This window comes from Astatotilapia calliptera, chromosome 22, assembly GCF_964374335.1.
Source record: "Astatotilapia calliptera chromosome 22, fAstCal68.1, whole genome shotgun sequence".
Classification (NCBI taxonomy): Eukaryota; Metazoa; Chordata; class Actinopteri; order Cichliformes; family Cichlidae; genus Astatotilapia; species Astatotilapia calliptera.
In genome coordinates this window covers 2,241,220-2,261,609 of record NC_137442.1, presented here as the reverse complement: position 1 = coordinate 2,261,609, position 20,390 = coordinate 2,241,220, and the positions used below count along the sequence as shown (strand labels likewise).

General features: G+C 42.2%; 3 protein-coding genes across 9 annotated transcripts in view; 1 reads left to right on the top strand and 2 right to left on the bottom strand.

Moving 5' to 3' along the window:
• Nucleotides 1–20,390, top strand: part of col14a1b (collagen, type XIV, alpha 1b) — a 164,630-nt gene that overhangs the window by 136,756 nt on the left and 7,484 nt on the right. For all 6 annotated transcript variants that reach the window (XM_026156695.2, XM_026156694.2, XM_026156700.2 and 3 more), the window contains 10 exons: nucleotides 1,969–2,046; nucleotides 2,711–2,797; nucleotides 3,991–4,044; nucleotides 15,295–15,390; nucleotides 15,480–15,533; nucleotides 16,731–16,784; nucleotides 17,510–17,563; nucleotides 17,812–17,883; nucleotides 19,747–19,782; nucleotides 20,247–20,313. In XM_026156695.2, coding sequence (XP_026012480.2) covers nucleotides 1,969–2,046; nucleotides 2,711–2,797; nucleotides 3,991–4,044; nucleotides 15,295–15,390; nucleotides 15,480–15,533; nucleotides 16,731–16,784; nucleotides 17,510–17,563; nucleotides 17,812–17,883; nucleotides 19,747–19,782; nucleotides 20,247–20,313 — 652 coding nt within the window. The remainder of the gene's footprint in view (nucleotides 1–1,968; nucleotides 2,047–2,710; nucleotides 2,798–3,990; nucleotides 4,045–15,294; nucleotides 15,391–15,479; nucleotides 15,534–16,730; nucleotides 16,785–17,509; nucleotides 17,564–17,811; nucleotides 17,884–19,746; nucleotides 19,783–20,246; nucleotides 20,314–20,390) is intronic.
• Nucleotides 4,274–6,826, bottom strand: LOC113014895 (uncharacterized). 2 transcript variants are annotated; one of them, XM_026156702.2, is made up of 7 exons: nucleotides 6,610–6,826; nucleotides 6,313–6,420; nucleotides 6,023–6,112; nucleotides 5,831–5,923; nucleotides 5,680–5,733; nucleotides 5,416–5,558; nucleotides 4,274–4,723 (listed from the first exon to the last, which is right to left on the bottom strand). In XM_026156702.2, the coding sequence occupies exons 1-7, from the start codon at nucleotides 6,731–6,733 to the stop codon at nucleotides 4,658–4,660; spliced, it is 678 nt and encodes a 225-aa protein (XP_026012487.2). In that variant the 5' UTR covers nucleotides 6,734–6,826; the 3' UTR covers nucleotides 4,274–4,657. The 2 variants fall into 2 exon arrangements, with proteins under 2 accessions (XP_026012487.2, XP_026012488.2); XM_026156703.2 differs by having other exon boundaries at nucleotides 5,831–5,863; nucleotides 6,610–6,819.
• LOC113014896 (uncharacterized) lies at nucleotides 9,186–12,823 on the bottom strand. The gene is made up of 6 exons (XM_026156704.2): nucleotides 12,327–12,823; nucleotides 11,659–11,778; nucleotides 11,435–11,554; nucleotides 11,221–11,345; nucleotides 10,787–10,899; nucleotides 9,186–9,846 (listed from the first exon to the last, which is right to left on the bottom strand). Exons 1-6 carry the CDS (start codon nucleotides 12,478–12,480, stop codon nucleotides 9,720–9,722), a joined length of 759 nt encoding a protein of 252 aa, XP_026012489.2. The 5' UTR covers nucleotides 12,481–12,823; the 3' UTR covers nucleotides 9,186–9,719.

Genomic DNA, 20,390 nt, shown 5'->3' with positions numbered 1-20,390 from the left:
TACAGCCGGCTGTGTGCGTACAGCAACCGTGTGTGAGAAGTGGTCAATAAAGAGATGCTGAAAAGCCTGTTCATGCAAACATCGTCGGGTCTGCCGTGACATGTTTACAACGGGACTTCTGCTCCTGAACCTCTGCGCACAGCGTCTGCAGATCGGGGCTGTACGCAGTCACTTTCATCTTTACAGGACTGTAAGCTGTCGTCTGTGGGGCGTGAGCGTGTTTGTTTTTAACATAGTTCACGGTGGAGAACAGCTGCTGACATAATGTGGATCCGAAGATCCATAACTGACCTACCTGGAGTTGAAAGTCTCCATAAATGCAGGCGTTTAGGCGGGTACACCGGCTTCCACGAGTGTGACGCTTAAAAAATAGTTTTATTTTAATTTCAGTATCGCAATAATCTTCCAATTTAGAACTACAAGTTAACAAGAACGAACATAAATAAAATACACTTCAGCTCAATTCGTCTCATTTATTTTCCCAAACCACGCGGAGCCGCAGTATAAGCACTAAAGAGCCGCAGGCTGGAACAGGCCTACACCCAGGGACAGAGTATGGGTGCACGTCATGCCCTCCTCAGACCCAAATCCACCACTGTCAGCCTTCCTGTGGTTTACTGCACATGTGATACATGAATTCTAACACTCAGGGTTTCCTCACATGCATGCTGCACTTTGTTCACTCTTTTTTTCTCCATCTTTCCTCGAGCAGTTGTATGAATGCAAACAAATCAATTTCCGGCCTCTCCTTCAGAAATAGCGGCGGCACAGAGGCCGTGTCTGATTGTTTGATCTCCCTTTGAAGAGAAAACGTGCAACGCCGACTTTGCTCCGAAGCTGCAAAACTCAACCGTTTGTGTCAAATAAGCAGCGTAATTATTTACTTATTTATTTTATTTCCCCGCCAGGCACGGCCGTGTCAGCGCCCAAAACGAAGCAATCGAGTACGGATTTATACTGGTGTCAAAATGGCAGCGAGATAAGGCGCAGCTTTTCATTTTCACTCATGCAAAATTCCTTGTGCGTGCATTCAGACCCGCTATGATTCAGCAGCCAAACGCACAAAGAAGCCCTCGCACACACGACGCCAGGCGCTGCCACACACTCCCGCTCTCGCAGGCAGCTCTGCTCGCTCACCTCACTCTGACTTTTGGCAGTTTGGAGGGCGGAGCCCAACAACTTTGATTGACAGGTTCAGTTTTACACTCGTATTAAACTCAGCTTCATGGCATCGGCACAGCTGCCGTTTTGGATCGTACGTGTTTACAGTTTTGAAAATGAAGTTTGCAGAATGAAGCATCGGCAGGTTTTTGCAGGTAGCAGCAAACAACCATCACAAGATTACTTCTGTTCTTAGAAGATTAGAAAAAAGGACACTTTCTGGCCTCAAAGTTCAAACAGTTTTATGGATTTTGGCCTCCACGAGCGTTTAAATGTGTTCGACTCTGGTTTTTTAACTATTTCCCACAATCCAAGACGAGATGCAGAGACTCCCGCTGTGCTTTAAAGCCTGTGAATCGTAGGGCGGCCCTGACGAATGCTCTCATTTTACACCTCCAAATTCTCCACACTTAATTAGACAAGCAGAGAACAGGCATTTGAAAAGATTCAAAGGAAGGTGTAAAGCTGGGGTGATCTTCCCTTTCTTTATGGGTGCAATACAGGATTATGGTGAAAAGCCACACATGCTCAGCACCAAAATGAGTGATTTATTAGTGATTAGTTGCAGTGAGTCATCAGCAGCTTTTTATGTGCCAGGTAAAATAAAAATACCGCTGCCTGCTGAGTCCCATCAGCTGATCATAATTAGCTTTTATTGATCCTCACTGACGTCCTGATCCAGCCGTGCTTTGAACTACCTGCAGTTCTCAGTGCGTCTCTGTTTCTCTCTGTCATAGACACCTGGCAGCTGATTGGCTGTTGTTCATACCTGATGTGGATTTCATTTCTTTCTCTCCTTCTCTGCAGTTTCAGCTCCAGAACTTTGATATCGTCTGCAGCACCTCGTGGGCCAACAGAGACAAGTGCTGTGAACTTCCCAGTCTGGTGAGGTCAAAGTCTGAAGCAGTCTCGATGTTTGCTTGTTTAAAGCAGGAGGAGATGACCTGGAAGCTCTTAAGTGCTCATTTACACACAGTTTATTAGCACTGCCTGCACCAAGGTGACAGTTTCAATCTATTTGAGACTGAGAGAGAGATTTTTCCATTACAGTAATTTTCTTGATAGCATTCGGGGTTAGAATGAGTCATGTTTTCTTCCATTTTTCACTGTAAAACCATTGAAAGCAGTCGTCTAGACTTAAACTGCCTGCCTGGTTTTATTTGGATCTTTTCATGACGCCAAACCAACATCAGAGTGTGTCGGGAAGCAGGTGCTCTCAGGCGTCTGTGGCTAACGTGTTCTGCACAGTCGTGCAGGCTGAGGTCTTTACTGCTGGGGCCGAAGGTTTCCAAGCAGAACGTAGTGAAGTAGCAGCATGACTGAACCTGACAGTCACTGACTGCTGTGTGCCACAGTGACTGTAGTCTGAAAATATCTGAAATTCACATCTGAGACGGAGAGCTTTGTCATATTTCCACCTTGTTTGGTTTGTTTTTTTTAATCACAATTCATGCCATTACGTTTTCTTTATTTTCTATTCTGTTATTATATTTATTTATTTGCTTTTGTTTTTTCTTTGTGTCATCCTCATCATGCTGTGGTCATCCAGAGGAAGGAGGTAGACTGCCCGGCCTTGCCTAAAGCCTGCACCTGCACCCAGGACAGCAAAGGCCCCCCAGGCCCTGCTGGACCACCAGTGAGACACACACACACACACACACACTTTGGTTACTGGGCAAGTCTCACCTCTGCTGCATTGCATTTCATCGTCTGCTTACTTGAATGAAACATGGACAACGACCAAACGTGATCGCACATCTGCATCACAACAATGACACAAACATCATTTTTCCTGCACTTTGTCACCTCACTTTTTACTCACATTACATGTTTCTTTGATATGGTGAAGAACAATCACCAAACGAGTAACTTTTTGTACCACTGCCAAAAGCACCATGACTCTAATATACCACCTGGTATTTAAAGAGTATGCAATTTCATTTCTCACCAGCAGAGAGCGACAGTGAGACTTTTTTGCCGACCTGTCATTATCCATATACTAAACACACACAAAATATGGAGGGCCAGGAGTGACAAAATGAATGCATTAAAAATGCCATTAAACAATGAAATATAAAAGTCAATAATTAAATAAAAATTTAAATAAATAAATAATGTATTACATGTTTTAAATTAAATGACTGGACATTTAATTAATTATTGAAATATTTATTTAATAAATGAATTCCAATTTTAATTATTTAATGAAACATTTAATTCATTCAGTTTGTCACTCCTGGCCCTCCATAAAAGCCATTCATTCATGCAGTCACAAAAGTCTCGTCTGATCTGAGGTCATATTCAAATGGTCTTGCACCCCCTCCGCCTTGTGGAGGGTGGGGCAGAGCATTTGTGGCTCCCGGGAGAGGCTCACGTGCGCCGTGGTGTTTTTTTTCCCCGGACGCGGCGAGTGGCGGCGAGCTCCGGAGAGGCCGGCAGCCCTCTCGAGCCATGGCAACCCACCGAGTCACCCGCTGGAGCGATCCTCATCTGGTGAAATACCACTACTCTTATCGTTTTTTCACTTCCCCGGTGAGTCGGGGAGGCGAGCCCCGAGCGGGCTCTCGCTTCTGGTGTCAAGCGCCCAAAAGTCCAATAACAGGACAAAACACCAACATCCTGTTTTATGTTCCGTTTACATTTCTTTAGTGGAATTCCTTTTTTTTAAACTTTCACTTCCTGGCAGATTAAACCTTTTTTTTTCTTGCACCATGACTCATCTGTCAGCTTTGTGGGTTATAAAGTCATCTGTCCTCACCTTCAAACCTCAGCAGCAAACCTGGTAATCGTGTGTTTCTAAGCACCTCCTGCTGTTTGTGTATCTAACAGGGAGGCCCAGGAATCAGAGGAGCCAGAGGAGAACGTGGAGAGCCAGGCCCTGTGGTGAGTTGTTGGTTTAGCCTATCAGAAACCACGGCTGTGTCCGATGGGCCCGCCTTCAGCACGCTGCTGAATAATATCAACAGATGTTATCAAGAAATCGCATTTGTTTTTATTCAGTTTCTCAGAGTAAACACACATCCATCATGCTCGTGTTCATCCTCGTCCTAAAGAGACAGAGCCGATTTAACTCACCCACATCCCAACTATTCACACTCAGAAACACGCAGAATCATTTCTGATCAGTTTAAAAACTTCAGCAATAGTTTATAGATTGAAAAGAATTAGGATGCAGAAAGCTGTATACATAAATTTACAAAAACACTTTTATAGATATTTTTTCAAAAGTTATTATTATTATTATTAAATCCCTAATTTAAACAGAGTTCAATCAAATCATTTTTTCCAGAAAGAGCTGTCTGCAGAAACAATAAATAAATACAATAGTAATGGTGATAATAATATGAAAGAAACGCACAGATAAATAAACATCAGGGAGGTCAATCAGTCGATTAAATTGGAAAATAAAAATAGCTTCTTTCCATATTTGCAGTAATTGTCGGGTTTACACACACACGCGAGTTCTTGATGTGACCGCTCTCATGAGCTCCTCCCGTCACGGCGGAGCAATCGCCGAGCCACACAGCAGGCCATCTTTAGGCGTTTCGCCCTCCAGTATTCTCTATGTGTAGAAAAATATGAAAGCTTCTAAGTGTCGACTCAGGTTTTATGCAGTTAAGACAACAAATGTATTAGTGAGTTAGTTTCAGAGCATAATTAATATAGTCATGCAACTCCTCCCTCTGCGCTCTGCTGCACAGCCTACATGTTAAAGGTCATTTCCTGGTTGGGCTCTTGCTGTTTTGAGCCACGCTTGATGGCGTGCTCACTGTTGCTGTGCCTGATTGTGGTTTAGATACGACGATTCAGTTTCCTCGAACAGACTCAGAGCTCCGGGCACGCCCACCTCTGCACAGTTCGAGTGTTTCATGCCTCGTGTTCCACTATCACAGCGCTGCTTTGTGACCTGCTCTGATGCTTTGTCAGATTCATCTCTTGCAGTGATGTCTTGCAGACTTTTAGCTTTTCTTTCAAAAGCAAAGGTGTTCAGTTTTCTGTCATTACAAAGTCAGAGGCATCATCGTTCGTGTTTATAGACACCTACATATCTGAGTTTTCTTCCGTTGCTTAAGAACCAGCTGCTGCTTGTACTAAGCTCACTTCCTTTCTGGCTCAACATGATTTTATCTGGGTGACTGCAGAGACGTCAGAGGACAGTTTTCTGCACTTTTTTTCATATTGCAGATTTAAACTTCTTGATTAGTTTTTATTCTCACGTTTTAAAGTCACGCTGCTTCAGACAAACGCACTCACCTGTTTTTCGATGCTGTTCACAACGATCAGATTTCCTCCCTTCTTCTCACAGTCTTCTTGGCTCTTCTGCAAAGCGGACACTATGATGTATTCATAGTAACAGCTGCAGCCGACCTTCACCCATCCTGGAGGACAGCCGTTCCCTGAAAACATACAGACACCCTCTTACTCCAAACTCCTGTCACGTGTCTTTGCTCAGTTAAAATGGCTTTAAATGAACATTCTGAGTTCTGTGTGTTCCACATTTTAGGGAAAGTGTAAAACCTTTCTCAGTCGCGTTTGAGGTGTTGTTCACTTCAGTGATGTTTGTGAAAGAGCCTTAAAAAAGGAAATAAAATGTGAAACACAATAACTGCTTCAAACTGCAGATAAACACGGTTGTTTCAGTTACTGAGGGGAAAAAAAGCTTTGTAACCTCTCTCAGTTGCGTTTCGCTCGCGTCGATCATCTGGGAATTCAAAATCAGGCCAACCATCAGTTATGTTTGGATTCTCGAAGTCTGAGAAGTCTGGACACGGAGAACCAAAGAAAACTTGTTATGAAATAATTGTTCTTCAGCCTGTGAACTTTGCTGTCACTGGCTGTGAGATTGATTTTCCTCTCTTACCTGAGCATTGGCTCTTCAGCTCGGTCATTTCCTCATTTAGTTCATCCAATTTTATTTTGAGCTCGTCTCTCTGCACGGTCACTGAGATATCTGCAGAGGAACGTGCTCATGTGAAACTTTAACAAACGTTTGTGTGTTTATTTTTTAAATTAACAGTTTGAAATCATTAAAAAGTTCAGCACTTCTCTGGGAACGATGAGAGCATTGCTGTAATGTTCTCATCGTTCCCAGAACAGTTTGCTGGATGCTGAACACTGATCGTAAACAGCGCAGCACGTGTCGGCCCTCACAGCGGAGTCCTGTCGAAGTCAGCGTGAGCAGAAGAAACGTTCCCAGCACTGCAGCGATGACTCGAACGTCTCTTCTCTTCGCTGAATGTTTCTTTCGAGCACGCCGACCTGTAGAGATGAAAAGCGCAGTAACTATACTTCGTTCAGCACGCGGACTTTTAAATGAGCTGCTCTTCTCAGTACGAGGACAGATGTTTGCTGTATGACACATTTATTTATTTCATGTTTAAAATAAGACATCATCCATGTTTTATTTGCGTTTACTGCCAGGCCATGAGTGTACTTATTCATGCTTACTGGTTTTCTGTGACCCAGTCCTGGTGGCGTGGGCTTCAAGCTCTCCGATCTCCGCTTTGTTTTTCTCTCCACCGTCCGCTCGGACTCCTCTGCTGTATCTCACATGTTGGTTTCCTGTGGACATCTTGGGCGAAGTAAAAGTCTCGTCTGTCTGCTTCTGTCTTTGTCACGCAGCTGTTTTTAGAGACGAGCATGAAGGAAGTAACAGCTACCCACAAACACTCTAACTCTAATAAATGCTGTTACACCCACTCTCTCTCTCTCTGTGAGTTAAAGTGTAGGATTTAAAAAATCATTGACGTATCACTTCCGATCCTCTGACCTCAGGCAGGTGTCACTGAGACACTAATGACAGAGAGGTTGTGTTTGTCACAGAAACATGCAGCTGTGAGTCATGAAACTCTTTTTGACTTTGTTAAAATGGTTACTTTTGGTATTTTGGTGAATAAAAACGAGTGAAGGTCTGTTCACCAGAGATCATCAGAGTCTTAAAGCACATCTCTGTTGAACGTCTATCAGATAAAGATCCAGATTTTCCCCCGCTCACTGTGAAAACACGGAGCACCACACCGCGCTTGCATTTCAGTCGTATGTAAAAATCTTTTGTTATGAAAATTCTGTGCGAGCAGCTTTTCAGTCATGCAAAACATCTTTCAGGAGAGAGAAGTTATAAAATACTGTTTCATTTATGAAAAGTATTGTTTTTTCATAAATGAAACAATGTTTCAAAAATATTGAAACATTGTTTCTCTTAGCTCGCTCCTATCGTTACTCTTCCCTCCAGATACGAGAGAGCACTCTGTCTCTTTAATTATGTAAAATGTAGACGTAGATTGATGTCATTTGGTGCACAAAGAGGTGTTTATGAGGGTTAAGGAGTTAGTTATTTGGTGGTTACATGTTTTGATATTTACATGTTTACATATCTGAATGTTTACACATTTACATTCAAACAGTTATAAGTATGTGCTGATTCCACCTGGTTGGTTTTCCTGCATTTATCCGAGTGCAAGATTTCCTGGCTTCTGAGTTGCCAGTGAAGTATCACGATGGCTGCACACAGGAAGTGCTCTTTTTTATGTTGAGCTGTGCAGCGAGTAAAGATGCTGCTATGGAAATTGGTAGAGCGGGAGGTTTTGTGTTTGCTATGTGTTGGTGTTAGTCTGTAATATAAGGCAGTAAACAGGAACAGGAGTCTGGGCTTCATTAAAGGAGCTGTAATTGCACAATGTAACTAAAGGTTCCAACACTAGGTGGCAGTGTTTTATCAGAAGATATCAGTGTCGTTGTGCCAGCAGTGAGAAACGGTCTGCCCTGTGAGTGTGGTGCTTAGTGCTGACGGATTTGTGTTCAGGCTTCCTGTCTGAGGCCTTTCTGTGTCGTTTGTCGTTCCACAGGCCAAACACACACTCGCTAAGCTGTGATCCTAAACGGGCCCTAGGTGAGCCTGCCTGTGTTGGTCCTGAGCCTGTGTGGGGGGCACCCTGCCTCACCCCGTAACAGCTGTAGTCAGCAGATTACATCATCTGTTGATGTTTGTGGTCTTTCTAACCCACTGTAATCCACAGAGGTGGAAAGCAGCTCCCCACACCTCTCCACTGTGTTTATTCCACTCTCTGAAGTCATAGTGAGTGGACACTGCTTCACTGATCAAGTCTACATTATGTTGCCTGCTCAGCGGTCCCCAACCCCCGGGCCACAGACTGGTACCAGTCCGTGAGTCGTTTGGTACTGGGCTGCGCTGAGGCTTCGATGTGAAATTCATGGTTTTCGGGGGTTATATCAATTTTTAGCTTTTTATTTTAAATCATTTTTATCATTAACTTGGTTTCCCCGGGTCTCTTCCTGTGTGTTATGATTAAATCTTATTGTTTTGGCACCAGTACTGGTTTTATTTTGTTGTATTTATCCGTGACACCTTATAGTCCGCTCCGTGAAAATATTGTCAGACATAAACTGATCCGTGGTGCAAAAAAGGTTGGGGGCCGCTGACTTAGAAGACATGATTTACTGAGATACGATGGAGATTAGACTCCGATGACCTCGACATGGCAGGACAGCTTCTCAGCGGTGGGAGGATTTAGGAAAGGACCTCCCTGTGTGAGGTGGAGATGGGAGGAGGCGGGGTGCATGAAAGAGAGTCCGAGAGGGAAAATAATGGAGAGCACAGATTTACACCACGCGAAGCAGAGTTTGATCGGCTCCAAGAAAGATGATTGGACTAGAGTAATGATGTCATTACTGAGGTTGACAGCGTGATGGGAAATCTAAAAACTATTTTAATTTACAGTTCGTGCCTTCAGAGCCCAACTATTAAGCCAGTGTAATGTGTATGTGCTAGCATGTAACCTGAACCACCACATGCCGCAGTGTGCACAGCATAAACTCATTTTCACTGCCAGTGACTAAAATACATAAAGCTCAGCACTGCAAAGTTAGGGGACAGTGCAAAACACACTCAACAGTTAACATGTACAGTAATAGTTAATGAACTAAAATGCAACAAAAAGACAGAGCAATGCAAATCACAATAAAAGAATAGAAACTGACATAAACTGACAATGTTGACTGAAAACTGACCACCAGAGGAGACGCGTGTTTATTTCTGGTTGATTAGACTTTCACACATTGTTTTGTGTATTTCAATCCTTTTTAAGTAGAGAAGAAAAAATGCCACTGCATCCAGATTCAGAGGAAATATGGAATGAGCTCAAGTTCTTATTTGAACAGTTACAGTGTCGGTCCTCTCGCCTCTGAACGCCACCATCGCGTATTTTAAATCGAACAAATCAGGTGTGATTGAAGTTCAGACTTTCAGCTTTAATTCAAGGAGTTTAATAAATGTATGAAACAGTTTAGGACTCACTGACATTTTATACATAATCCCTGATTATTAAAGTTCTGTGGTTTTCAGTCTGGGATTTCACAACAACAGACTTTTGTTGACTTTTCAGTAAAACATAAAGGTCAGAACACCATTATGTCAGTTTTACCTTCACACAGCTGTACTGGGACTTCAGTTTCTCTATTAAAATCCTTGGTGAGGTTTAGATCTGATACAGTGCAGTTACATGTTACACATGTCAGACTGAGAGGTGACCAGCAAACTCTCAGTAGATGTCCCTCTCACAGATCCAGTGTTTCGATCCAGTGTTGGTGTAGTTCCATGTTCCTTGTAGATCCATAAATACTTTGAAGTCATCCTCAGGATTTAATTTTGCAACTGGATTCCAGCCTCTGTTGAACAAGTACAAAGTTGTTACAGGTAAAACCCTGAAAACACCACAGAGTACTTTGCAGAGAGCTCTTAGCAGTGCTTAGAAACACACATCAACATATTCTCCTGCTGAACTATTTAACTTCCATTTGTCTTCCCAGTATTCCCATTATTACCAGTTATGCAGTTTTCACACATGAACTGCAGCTCTGAAGTTTTCTATGCAAAATGATGCAGGACGCATGAGAACCATATACTGTAAATAAAAGATGGACGTTGCCACTGTGACATCACCGGTTAGTTACAAAGCCGTGTTTTTAAAGCCTCCTGAGGATCTGACCTTTAAATCCAGGAACATCACATACTCATCAGTCACCTTGGTAACCACACAGTCCCCTCCCACTAAAGCGTACCTGCTTTATCACCTGCTTTGAACATTAACAGGAGAATAAATGATTAAATGAAGATCACTGTATCCAGTAAATCTTAAACTGAGACCATGGACTCATAGAAAAGTGTTCATGAGGACTTGGATCACTGCAGCTGAAGGACATTTTCCCACAGACGTCAACACAAGCTGACCTGTGTATGCAACCACAGGAGACGCCCCCTGCTGGCTGTTAGAAATAATGCAGATTTAAGGGATTTCTACATTATCTTGGTGAGAACATAAATGTTCAGTGTAGTCAGATCAGACCTGAAATGATCTTTAACAAACAGTAACTGTGTGGTGTGAGCGAGTGGGTGTCATGTATCCTGCCTCCTGCACACTCTCTACAGACAGCAGCTCCTCCATCAAGTATCTCCAGCTGGGACAAACTCTCTCCTGTTCTGTGCTACATGGAAAAAGCGTCCCGTCCTGATTCTGTGACAGTGTTCAGAGTTCATATGTGAAAACGCCCATAGCTTTTATCCAGGAGATAGATCACAATTTTATAAACTTTAAATTAAATTTCTCACGTATGTGCTAGTGGTGATCCGTCCACCCACTCCCACGTCATTGACCAGCGCTTTCCCTTTCTCTCCAGACCGATCCAGAATTCTCCACGTTTATTCAGCTCTCTGAAAAATTCCTGACAGTTTGTCAGAAACAGGAATGATTAGTTTTTCGTCTCATTCCAGTTTCTATAGGAGTAGATTCATGTTTCAGGTTTTTTTCATTTTGTTAATTTTTACTAATCCAAAAAATAACCAACATGAAGATCTTACTCATAATTATTGATTTAGAGATTCCATATTTAAACAGAAAACACTGAACAGCAACAAGAGACACAAAAACATATCACATGTACAGACGCACATATTTAAATCATTCATGGACGACTGAGCTCTGACAACAACATCACGTATATCACACATTTAGTATCTTAAGTTAACAGTTATGACACACTTACATGTTTGCTCCTGGTCTTTATCACCAGCAGATCTGCTCCTCTCCTCTCACAGTCTTTCCTGCTCTCACTCCAGTTTTTCCTCTCAGTAGAAATGTAGTAACAGCTGCACTCAAATCTTTTCCATTCTTTAAGAAACAACACATCGTCAACACAAGGTCCAGTTTCAAATCATGTAATAACAGTTTAATAAGAGTCAGTTTGAGATGTTTCTCACCTGTGGTGTTCGCCTGTGTTTGGTTGTTGTTTCCAAACTGGCAGTTCATCGTTTCCAGATCCGACGTCAGCTTCTGATTCTCGGACGTCAGCTTCTGATTCTCAGACGTCAGCTCCACATCTCATGAAAACCATAAAACGAGACAGTTCAGGATGTAAATACAAATCAGCTGCTGAAGGCTTTGACCTTTTGTCCATGTTATTTAAATAAATGTGAGTCCTCACAGAATTTGTAGAAGACTGTAAGCCCCGCTACCAACAGGAGACACAGTAGACCCAGTATCAGGGCAGGAACTCTGAACTGGTCTCGTCGGGCTGCTGGGAGGTGATACTGAGTGTGCGCTTCTACAACGTGAAGCAGAAGACACAGTTGGATTAAACACATTTAAGTTCCTCCTTCAGTTTATCTGAACGGATGAGATGAAAACGTTTGATATTAGTGAAAACACCACGACACCTACTGCAGCAAGCAGCCACCAAACACTGTCTAACATGAGGGGAGATGCTAACAGGTGTTAGCTAGCTGCTTTTGGTTCATTACTACCTGAGCGAGGAGAAGAGAAGGCTAACCTCATCTAACAAGCTGCTATTACTCTACCACAAATGTCTCGGAGCAACAAGGACGTCACGGCTCCAAGCAAGCTAGCATGTTACAAATCTTCTCTCCTGATTGAATAAATAAACCAACAACATCTATTAAAATTTCCTGAAATTATTTCAGGCATTTTACTGATACTTTTCAGTGTCACTGCCATATCTCTGCTTTCAGGCAGCTTTGCAAACTGGTTGGTTTTAAAAGAAAATGCTAGTGTTTCATATAAAGTATGATCAGCCCACAGTTAATACTGCACTTTTATATCTAGCATGGACGTCTTGATTCTTGTGATTCTTACCTCCGTGTCGTGTTGAACGAGCCTTCTGGTCTGCGTAGACGTCCGAAGTCTCGTAGATGTCGACTTCTCTCTCCAGTCTCTCCTCTCTGTCGTCTCGGTTTCCATATTTAAATTTAATGGTCAAATCTGGATCCTCGTAAATGTGGGAAGACATTTCAAGGTGTGCGGCTTCCAGCAGACTCAGTTTTCAGTGCAGCAGAGCTGTCAGTTATGTGTCTCTGATGCTGCTGTCAGTTTCTCCGTCGTTCTGTGTCGAGCTGAAAAGGTTTGAACAGGATGTCGAGAGGAAGCTCTGGCAGGAAACCATAAACACAGATATTTGATTTTTAATGATTTGGAATTATAAAAGTGTTGTTTTTGTTCATGTTTGCTTCTAAATGTATGAAACAGCAACAGCTAAAACAAAACAAACTAGAGAAAGAGATGCTGGCGTGCAGTAAAAAGGCCAATGTGTTCGAGTCTGTACGTGCTGTTTCTCCACTGACAGATGTGATGATATGAATGTGCCTCACTCATGTCCTCATTTGACACCATGAGATAAAAGATAAAAAATGGAGCTGAAGAAGTTTCATAGACCAATAAGAAACAGTTTGAAGGTCATGTGGCACATATGGAGGAAATGGCTGAATGACGTGGACGATCCAGCCGGACGTACTTACACTGTAACTCTGCATTTCACTAAAATCTAAAGACACGGAGTACTACACAGGAACAATTAAAAATAGGTTGTGATAATTGAGGAAATGATAATAAATGTAATAATTGTGAAAGCAGGATTATTCAGGGAGTCCTTTTAATAATTGGAATGATTGAATATTAATAATATTAATTCACCAATGTCATCAGTTTTGTACCAGGCACGCACATCTAATCTTTTTAGTAACCTCATTATGACAGACCATAGTCATGCTCATCAACAAACATTTGGAAATAACAACAACAACAACAAAACATTAGGCTCCGCCCTCTGCAGGGCCAGTGTCCAGGTTTTCTTAGTTTTTCGGTTGAGTTTTGATCTGTAGAAATATTCTGTAGCTGTAACATTTCCCATGTTAGAAAAGCCAGTTACAAAGTAAAAGTATTTTTAAGATAAGAGATAAGATAAGATAGGACTTTATTAATCCCTCGGGTGGGTTCCTCTGGGAAATTCGACTTCCAAAAAAAGCACAGCAACGACCGAAGTTACAGTTACAGAATTGTTATATATATATATATACACACACACACACACACACACACACACACACATATAAATACAGAGACAAATATAAATAAAATATACAAAGGGGATAAATAGAATAAATAGGAATAAAAAATAAAAATACAAGTGAATTGCACATTTCAAGTATTGAGTCTATTGCACTGTTGACTATTTACAAAAAGTATTGCACAAGGTATTGCACAGTGAGGTGAAGAGGCACTACAGCTTAGTTGTTCCCCCTCCTTTGTCCTCCTGTTTCCCCTCCCTCTCCCCTCCAGAGAGGAGTTAAACAGTCTGATGGCGTGTGGGACAAAGGAGTTTTTAAGTCTGTTAGTTCTTGTCTTTGGGAGAAGCAACCTGTCACTGAACAGACTCTTCTGGTTGTTAATGGCCGTGTGCAGAGGATGCCCAGCATTGTTCATAATGTCCATCAGTTTCTTTAATGTCCTTTTCTCTGCCACTGTCACCAGAGTGTCCAGCTTCATGCCGACCACAGAGCTAGCCTTCCTGATCAGTTTCTCCAGCCTGGATGAGTCCCTCTTTGCTGTGCTGCTCCCCCAGCACACCACAGCATAGAAAAGTACTCCAGCAACCACCGACTGGTAAAACATCCTCAGGAGCTTCCTGCAGATGTTAAAAGACCTCAGCCTCCTGAGGAAGTACAGTCGGCTTTGGGCTTTTTTATACAGGTGCTCTGTGTTGTTTATTATTTGCTTCAGAGCTGAGCAAACATTAATGCTGCAAACAACAAAGTTCACTAATCAGCCCTAAATTTTACAGAAAACACAAATCTAAGAAATATTTAACAAGATTATTAAACCAAAGGGAAAAAACAGACTGTTCACAAACGAGGCGTCTCTGACCTTTGATCAGTAACTTTTAATGTTCGTCTGCTTGCACAGATCACGTTCTGATCATTATGAGGGAAATACACCAAACTACGCTTCATCTTTAATAAGGAGTCTTTAAATAACCTCGGACTGGATTAATGTCTAGTTTGAACTTTCACATGTTTGTAGTGACTTTGTGACTGAAACGTATCACGTAGCTGATCATAAACCCACTTCCTCCTCTATGAACTCACAAACTGATTTCCTCCCGAGTATTTGAAGCCGTCTTCTCAGACAGCAGGACTCGTTGTTGGTGGAGTTAGACGTGTTATTATTTCAGTTAAAGCACTAAAACTGATTCAGCTCACTGCTTCCACTGTTTGTGACTCTACCAGCCTGAGCTCATTTCCCACACAGATATTATAACTAGATCGGTTATGTGGTGTGTTTTGAGGTTTAGGTAACACAGAAACGTAATAATGCACAAAATATAGTGAACTTAATCAAATCACTATAAAGGCAGAATTAAGTAATTAAATAATGAAATGATGCAAAGCCTTTTTATCCAGCCTGATAAATACAACGCTCCCTGTTTAATCAAAGTCTGCTTTCCAGGTTTGTGTAAAATCCAGCAGCCATTGTAGCTGAGGGGGTGAATGTTACTGTACACTGATGCATGCACGTATTTGAAAATGATTAGAGCTGCTGTGTGTGGCGTGTCTCACCTTCTTGGATCTTGGATTGGCTCCGGCCACCCTGTGGTTGGTCAGTTGGTTCATGGGTCACCTGATAACCAGTAAATCTCTGGGAAAGTGTCCCACATGACCAGTTAAAGCCACCATCACCACCTCAGAATATCCAAACCTGCACGTTTGCCTACATCACATCCGTGTTTTTAGCACATTAGCTTCAACTTTCTCTGTCCTGCTCTCTTTAGGGACCAACTGGTCCTGTTGGAGATACGGGTCTTCCAGGACCTCAGGGACCCCCAGGACGGCAAGGACCCAGTGGACGCTCCATTATTGGACCCCCGGTGGGTTATACAGTTTTCAACAACCTTTTAGTCTTTTTTGTTACTTTTTTCCTTAATCTTTGATTTAAAGTGTGTTGTTGTGCCTGCAGGGCAGTCCTGGAGAGAGAGGTCAGAAAGGTGATGTGGGACAGCAAGGAACTCAGGTAATAATAGTGATCAGCTTTTATATACTGACAGATCACAGCTCTCATTGCACTCTGAGTACGATACCAACACTCAGCTTCTCATTTCTTTACATCAAGTGATGCTTAAACACATTACTGTGCTTTCATAATTGAATATAAATTATTTAGAGAGATAATAAAGATCAAATTTAGACTGTGAGGTGGAATTACCTGTTACTTAGGAAAGAAGGAGACTTCCACATCACTTCTAAAATCCTTCACTCTCTGCGAGTGTTTAACCTCCTTTCATCCCGATGTCTGTCATGTTGTGTCGACCTCGAATAAAACGCAGGTACAGGACTTCATATCCTCAGACTAAGGCTACGTTCACACTGCAGGCGAAAGCGCATCAAATCCGACTATTTTGACCCCATGTGACCCACATCCCATCATGGTGTGACAGTGTGAACGGCACAAATCTGACCTGGGTCACTTTCGTATGTGGTCCTGAATCTGATACATATCTGATGTTTCAGAAAGCGACTGCTGTTTGATGGTCATGTCGCATTAAATCCGTCTTTTACGTCACTGACACAAGACAGACGCCAATTATCAGCGCCGGAGAAGACATCGCGAACGCTTCCTGGCCATCCAGCGTAGATGTCAGTGAAACTGTTGGGAAGACAACGTTGGAGAAACGTGAACATTTTATTTGTATAATCTGCAGATTCTGACAGAAATCTGCAGCTATCCTTTGAAGCAGCAATAAGGATCATTATTAGGCCAAATGTAAATAACAAACAAAATTGGGAAAGATAAAGTCTGAAACAAGTCTTTACATTAATCAGTCACACAATACTGTTGGTCTGGGTCTGAACAGAGCGCGTTGTGTGTCTTCTTTTGCACATGCGGCCGCGTTGAGGGTTCACACAGGAGCGCGTTTGCTGTCGCATTTTATTTGTAGTGTGAACAAGCAGACAAAAAGATCGGATTTGATCATTAAGACCTGCAGTGTGAATGCAGCCTAAAAGTGTCCCTAAGAGTAAAAGTCCGTGTCATGGGAGCACCTGTGAGTACTCTTCTCTTAGGAGGTATTTAGGAATCGTGCATCCAGAGCTGCATCACAGGCCCACTCACATATAATGAGTTACAGACACTGATCTTGATGCATGTTGAGGTTTAGGGCTGGTGTGAACGTGACCTGCAGTGACCTCTGCTCTCCTCGTGCTGTTTCAGGGGGTTCCTGGAACACCCGGAGGTCCAGGGAGGGAAGGACCTCCAGGACCCAGAGTGAGTCATAACAGACACACTAATAATTCAGCTGTTTGACAAGTTTGTTGATACTACAAATATTAACAGTCAGTAAACCACTGGGATGTTGTCAAATACTAATATGAACAATATAACCTGTAATGTAGATATTTTATCATCTTCACCTCTGATACTGTTCATATGAGTACTACTGTAGTAACACTGTTATATCTGTAAACTGTCTCTACTGTCATTGTACTACTTTTGTTTTTTTCTAGATTATATTAAGTTATATAATACCTGAATAGAATGAGATTATGTACAATTCTATAAACTGATCTGCAAATTTAAGACAAATTACATATCAGATGTTGAATTTGAGGCATTGGATTGATTTTAAATATGTTAATTTGGGGCAGGAGCAACAATGAAGTACAAAAGAGGTGCGATGCTTTAGAAAATGACATGTTAATGCACGGCATGGCTCCACGGAAGGACGAGTGGAAAAGAAAACAGAAGAAAGATAAAAGTTTCCTAAAAAGTCCAGAGGTTGAAAAAGGGAGACAGTCGAGCTGCTGTCAAATGAACAAAAAGACCCTTACAGAGCGAAGCAGCATCTGTGGCCCTGCAGCGCCCCCCTCTGGCCACAGTAGAGTCAGCATCACAGCCAAGGCTGGAAAGAGCGAGACACAGCTGCTGGGTCAAAGTCATCGGAGGAACTCTTTAATCCTTTTTTATTATAACATCTACTTTCACCTTCTCAGGGACTGCCAGGCAAAGATGGCCCCCCAGGCACACAGGGCCCCCCAGGAACCATCGTAAGTCACTGTTGCTGTTTTTGTGAATGTTTTGGAGGATTCAGAGGAGGATATATGTGCATGCAATGCCTGCAGCTTCTCTGTTAGGCACTTAAATGTAAAGTTTAATTAAAACTGTGACTTTAGGTGATAATGATGGAACTGGGTCAAGCTGGGCAGGGCTAATAAGCTCAGTCAGGCGTGTACAACAGGAACAACTTTATAATAATTCAAATAATATAATTAAAAATTGCTTTTGATTTCTTCAGGGAACTCCGGGAGCTCCAGGATCCCCAGGAAGTACAGGCCCTCCAGGAAAGCAGGGAGAGCTGGGCCCACCGGTGAGTCTGTCAATGAGTGGAGCTGCCTGTCCCCATTAACCAAACTGGCCGGGGTGGGCGGGGTTTTTAGCTCTTAGAAGGAACGCCATCATTTGTTTTATGAGCATGAGCTGCTGCATGTGAACAGAGACGCAGGAGGCAGCAGAGTGCAGCGAGGTGAGCGTCTGTCAAAGAGGTTAACAGCTTCCTGTCCAGTCTGAAGCTCTAGAAGCTGTTTGACACATTCACTGATATGTGGAGCTCAGTGTTTTGTGTTTATGTCAACAGAAAAGTGCTGTTTGAGCCTTCACCTCAGCCTTTCAAATGGCCAACACAAATCCTTCTTTCTTTCTCTCAGAGGCTGGCAGTGTCATTATCCTTCTGGGTAAACGCTTGAGTGAACAGATCCATCACTGGTGCTGACGGCTCCTCTTTCTCTCATTCTGTTTCTACATCAGGACTTGTGTTATGTTGCTGCGATGACTCAGTGGCAGGAGTCACAGTTCACTCAAAGTCATTTTGTTCTCACTTAAACGTGTTTATTTCTGCTGTGAATGTGGAAGCTTTTGGAGCCTGCCTCTAGTGTTCAGAAGAGGAACTGCACTTATGCATAGCCTTAATGTTTCAGCCCCACAGTGTCGTTATTGCAATGTGTTAAAATATTTTGCCAGCAGTGGAAATAAACTAAAAATTCAAAGAGTTTCAAGCATTTAAATCAGACTAAAGGAGAAACAGGTGGGACAGCAGCTTCATGCAAAACGCAGCAAAGTGTCTCAGTTTGATCTCCAGCTGTTTGCAGAGTCACTGATCAGTATGTAGGCTGTGCATGTAAACCTTTGTCTGCAGTCCATTTGCTGTGCTGGTTTCTACTTCAGCCACTGTAAACAGAGGTGTGTGAGCGCTCGCTGCTTTCGTATTTATTCCTGATTATGTGAAAACTTCATGGAGAGTAAATCACATTCGAAGTGCAGCAACAAAGAAAGCACTGGACTCTGTGGGCGGTGATACAATCTGCTGACAAATGATTATTCATCACTGTGATAAAATCTTTATAAGCATGTAATTACAGATGCATGGGTGGCCTGCAGAAAGGCCTCATCAGCTGTTTACCTCATGCTGGCAGATTCGTAATGAGAATTTAGTAAAATATACAGTAGTTCAAGTTTTGGGTTTTAACACTGTTTCCATAAATACTACATTCTGGGTTGTACTTTTTAACACTTTCTCACCTCGATAAACATCATTCAGTGAAAGTTTTGTATTAGAAAGAAGCACCGAGGTCACAGCAGCTCCATCGAAGTTGGTTTATTATGTGTTTGTTCCTCTGTTCTTCCTGGATGTTTGTCTGTTTCGTTATTATTATAAACACGGCGTTAAGTGACAGCGCTGCACAAATATTCATATTCTCTGTTTCGTGTCGACACATTTGAAGCTTTTAACGATGTTTCTTGTAGATTTGCTCCAGACTCTGAGAGGGAACGTTAAAGTCCCGACAAACGTACCACCATCACAGTCCTGTAGGCCAGCGGCCCAACCCCCGGGCCTCGGACCGGGGGTTGGGCCGCTGCCGTAGGCCTCTCGCTGGTCTCGACACGTTCCTGAAATCTAATCTCCTCGATTTAGGACGTGTCTGTTTCCCTCTGAGACATGTCAACGCTGAAAAGTATAAACATTTGAAATTATGTTTTAGTTATTATTCATATAGATAAAGATTTCCAACATTTTAAATAAATGACAAAAACAAGCAGGCTGCAGTTTAATCAGGACAGCAAGATGATCAACATGCTGCCCTGACGAGAGAATCACCTGCTTCATCTTGTGTTCGATGCTTCACAAGTTTGGAGGTTTTTTTCCTGGTTTTTCATGAATTCGTTTCTCTTGCAGGGACCTGCTGGAACTAAGGGAGAGAAAGGTGAACGGGTAAGCTCTCTGTCTTCATGTTATTACTTCCCCCCAGTCACAAACGTCCTGTCTGCTGACCTGCAGATTGAGATATATTGTTGTGTTGCAGCAGCAATGTCAAACTCAAGGACACACAAACAGTATAATAATATATATTAATATATGTTTTATTACTATGCAGTAAACATTAGTCACTGTTTCCTTCGTTGATTACAATAATGAAATATCAACATCATCCAATAAGTAAATATAATATGTGTGTATTTGAGTTTCATAAAATAAATTTACTTTAAATTTGCTGTAACTAAAAATTTGACACTAGCAGCTGAAAAAGAAACGAAACAAATCTGCAGATTTATGAGTGAATTTCAGTCCTAATAATTTGAGTCTGTAGCGCCTTCATAAAACGCAGAATATGAATCATTTAAAAACACTCGCACATAACTACGTGTGTTTTATATGAACGTCGTGTGTTTTTTCAGGGAGATCTCCAGTCGACAGCATCAGTTCAGGCCATTGCCCGACAGGTCTGTGAGCAGCTGATCCAAAGTGAGTTAAAAAACCCCAAACCTTTATTTGTTAATAATAATAATAATAATAATACTAATAATGTTTGACCTGAACTG

Bases quoted from the DNA above. Each gene is read 5' to 3' on its own strand.
- LOC113014895 (XM_026156702.2), bottom strand. From the start codon at position 6,733: ATGTCCACAGGAAACCAACATGTGAGATACAGCAGAGGAGTCCGAGCG. The intron at 5,559-5,679 runs GTTTTACACTTT...GTATGTTTTCAG, and splicing joins CTCAAACGCGACTGAGAAAG to GGAACGGCTGTCCTCCAGGA. The intron at 4,724-5,415 runs GTGAGTGCGTTT...TTCTACACATAG, and splicing joins TGAACAGCATCGAAAAACAG to AGAATACTGGAGGGCGAAAC.
- LOC113014896 (XM_026156704.2), bottom strand. From the start codon at position 12,480: ATGTCTTCCCACATTTACGAGGATCCAGATTTGACCATTAAATTTAAA. The intron at 11,555-11,658 runs GTGAGGACTCAC...GGTTTTCATGAG, and splicing joins TACAGTCTTCTACAAATTCT to ATGTGGAGCTGACGTCTGAG. The intron at 9,847-10,786 runs GTGAGAAATTTA...CTTGTTCAACAG, and splicing joins GGATCACCACTAGCACATAC to AGGCTGGAATCCAGTTGCAA.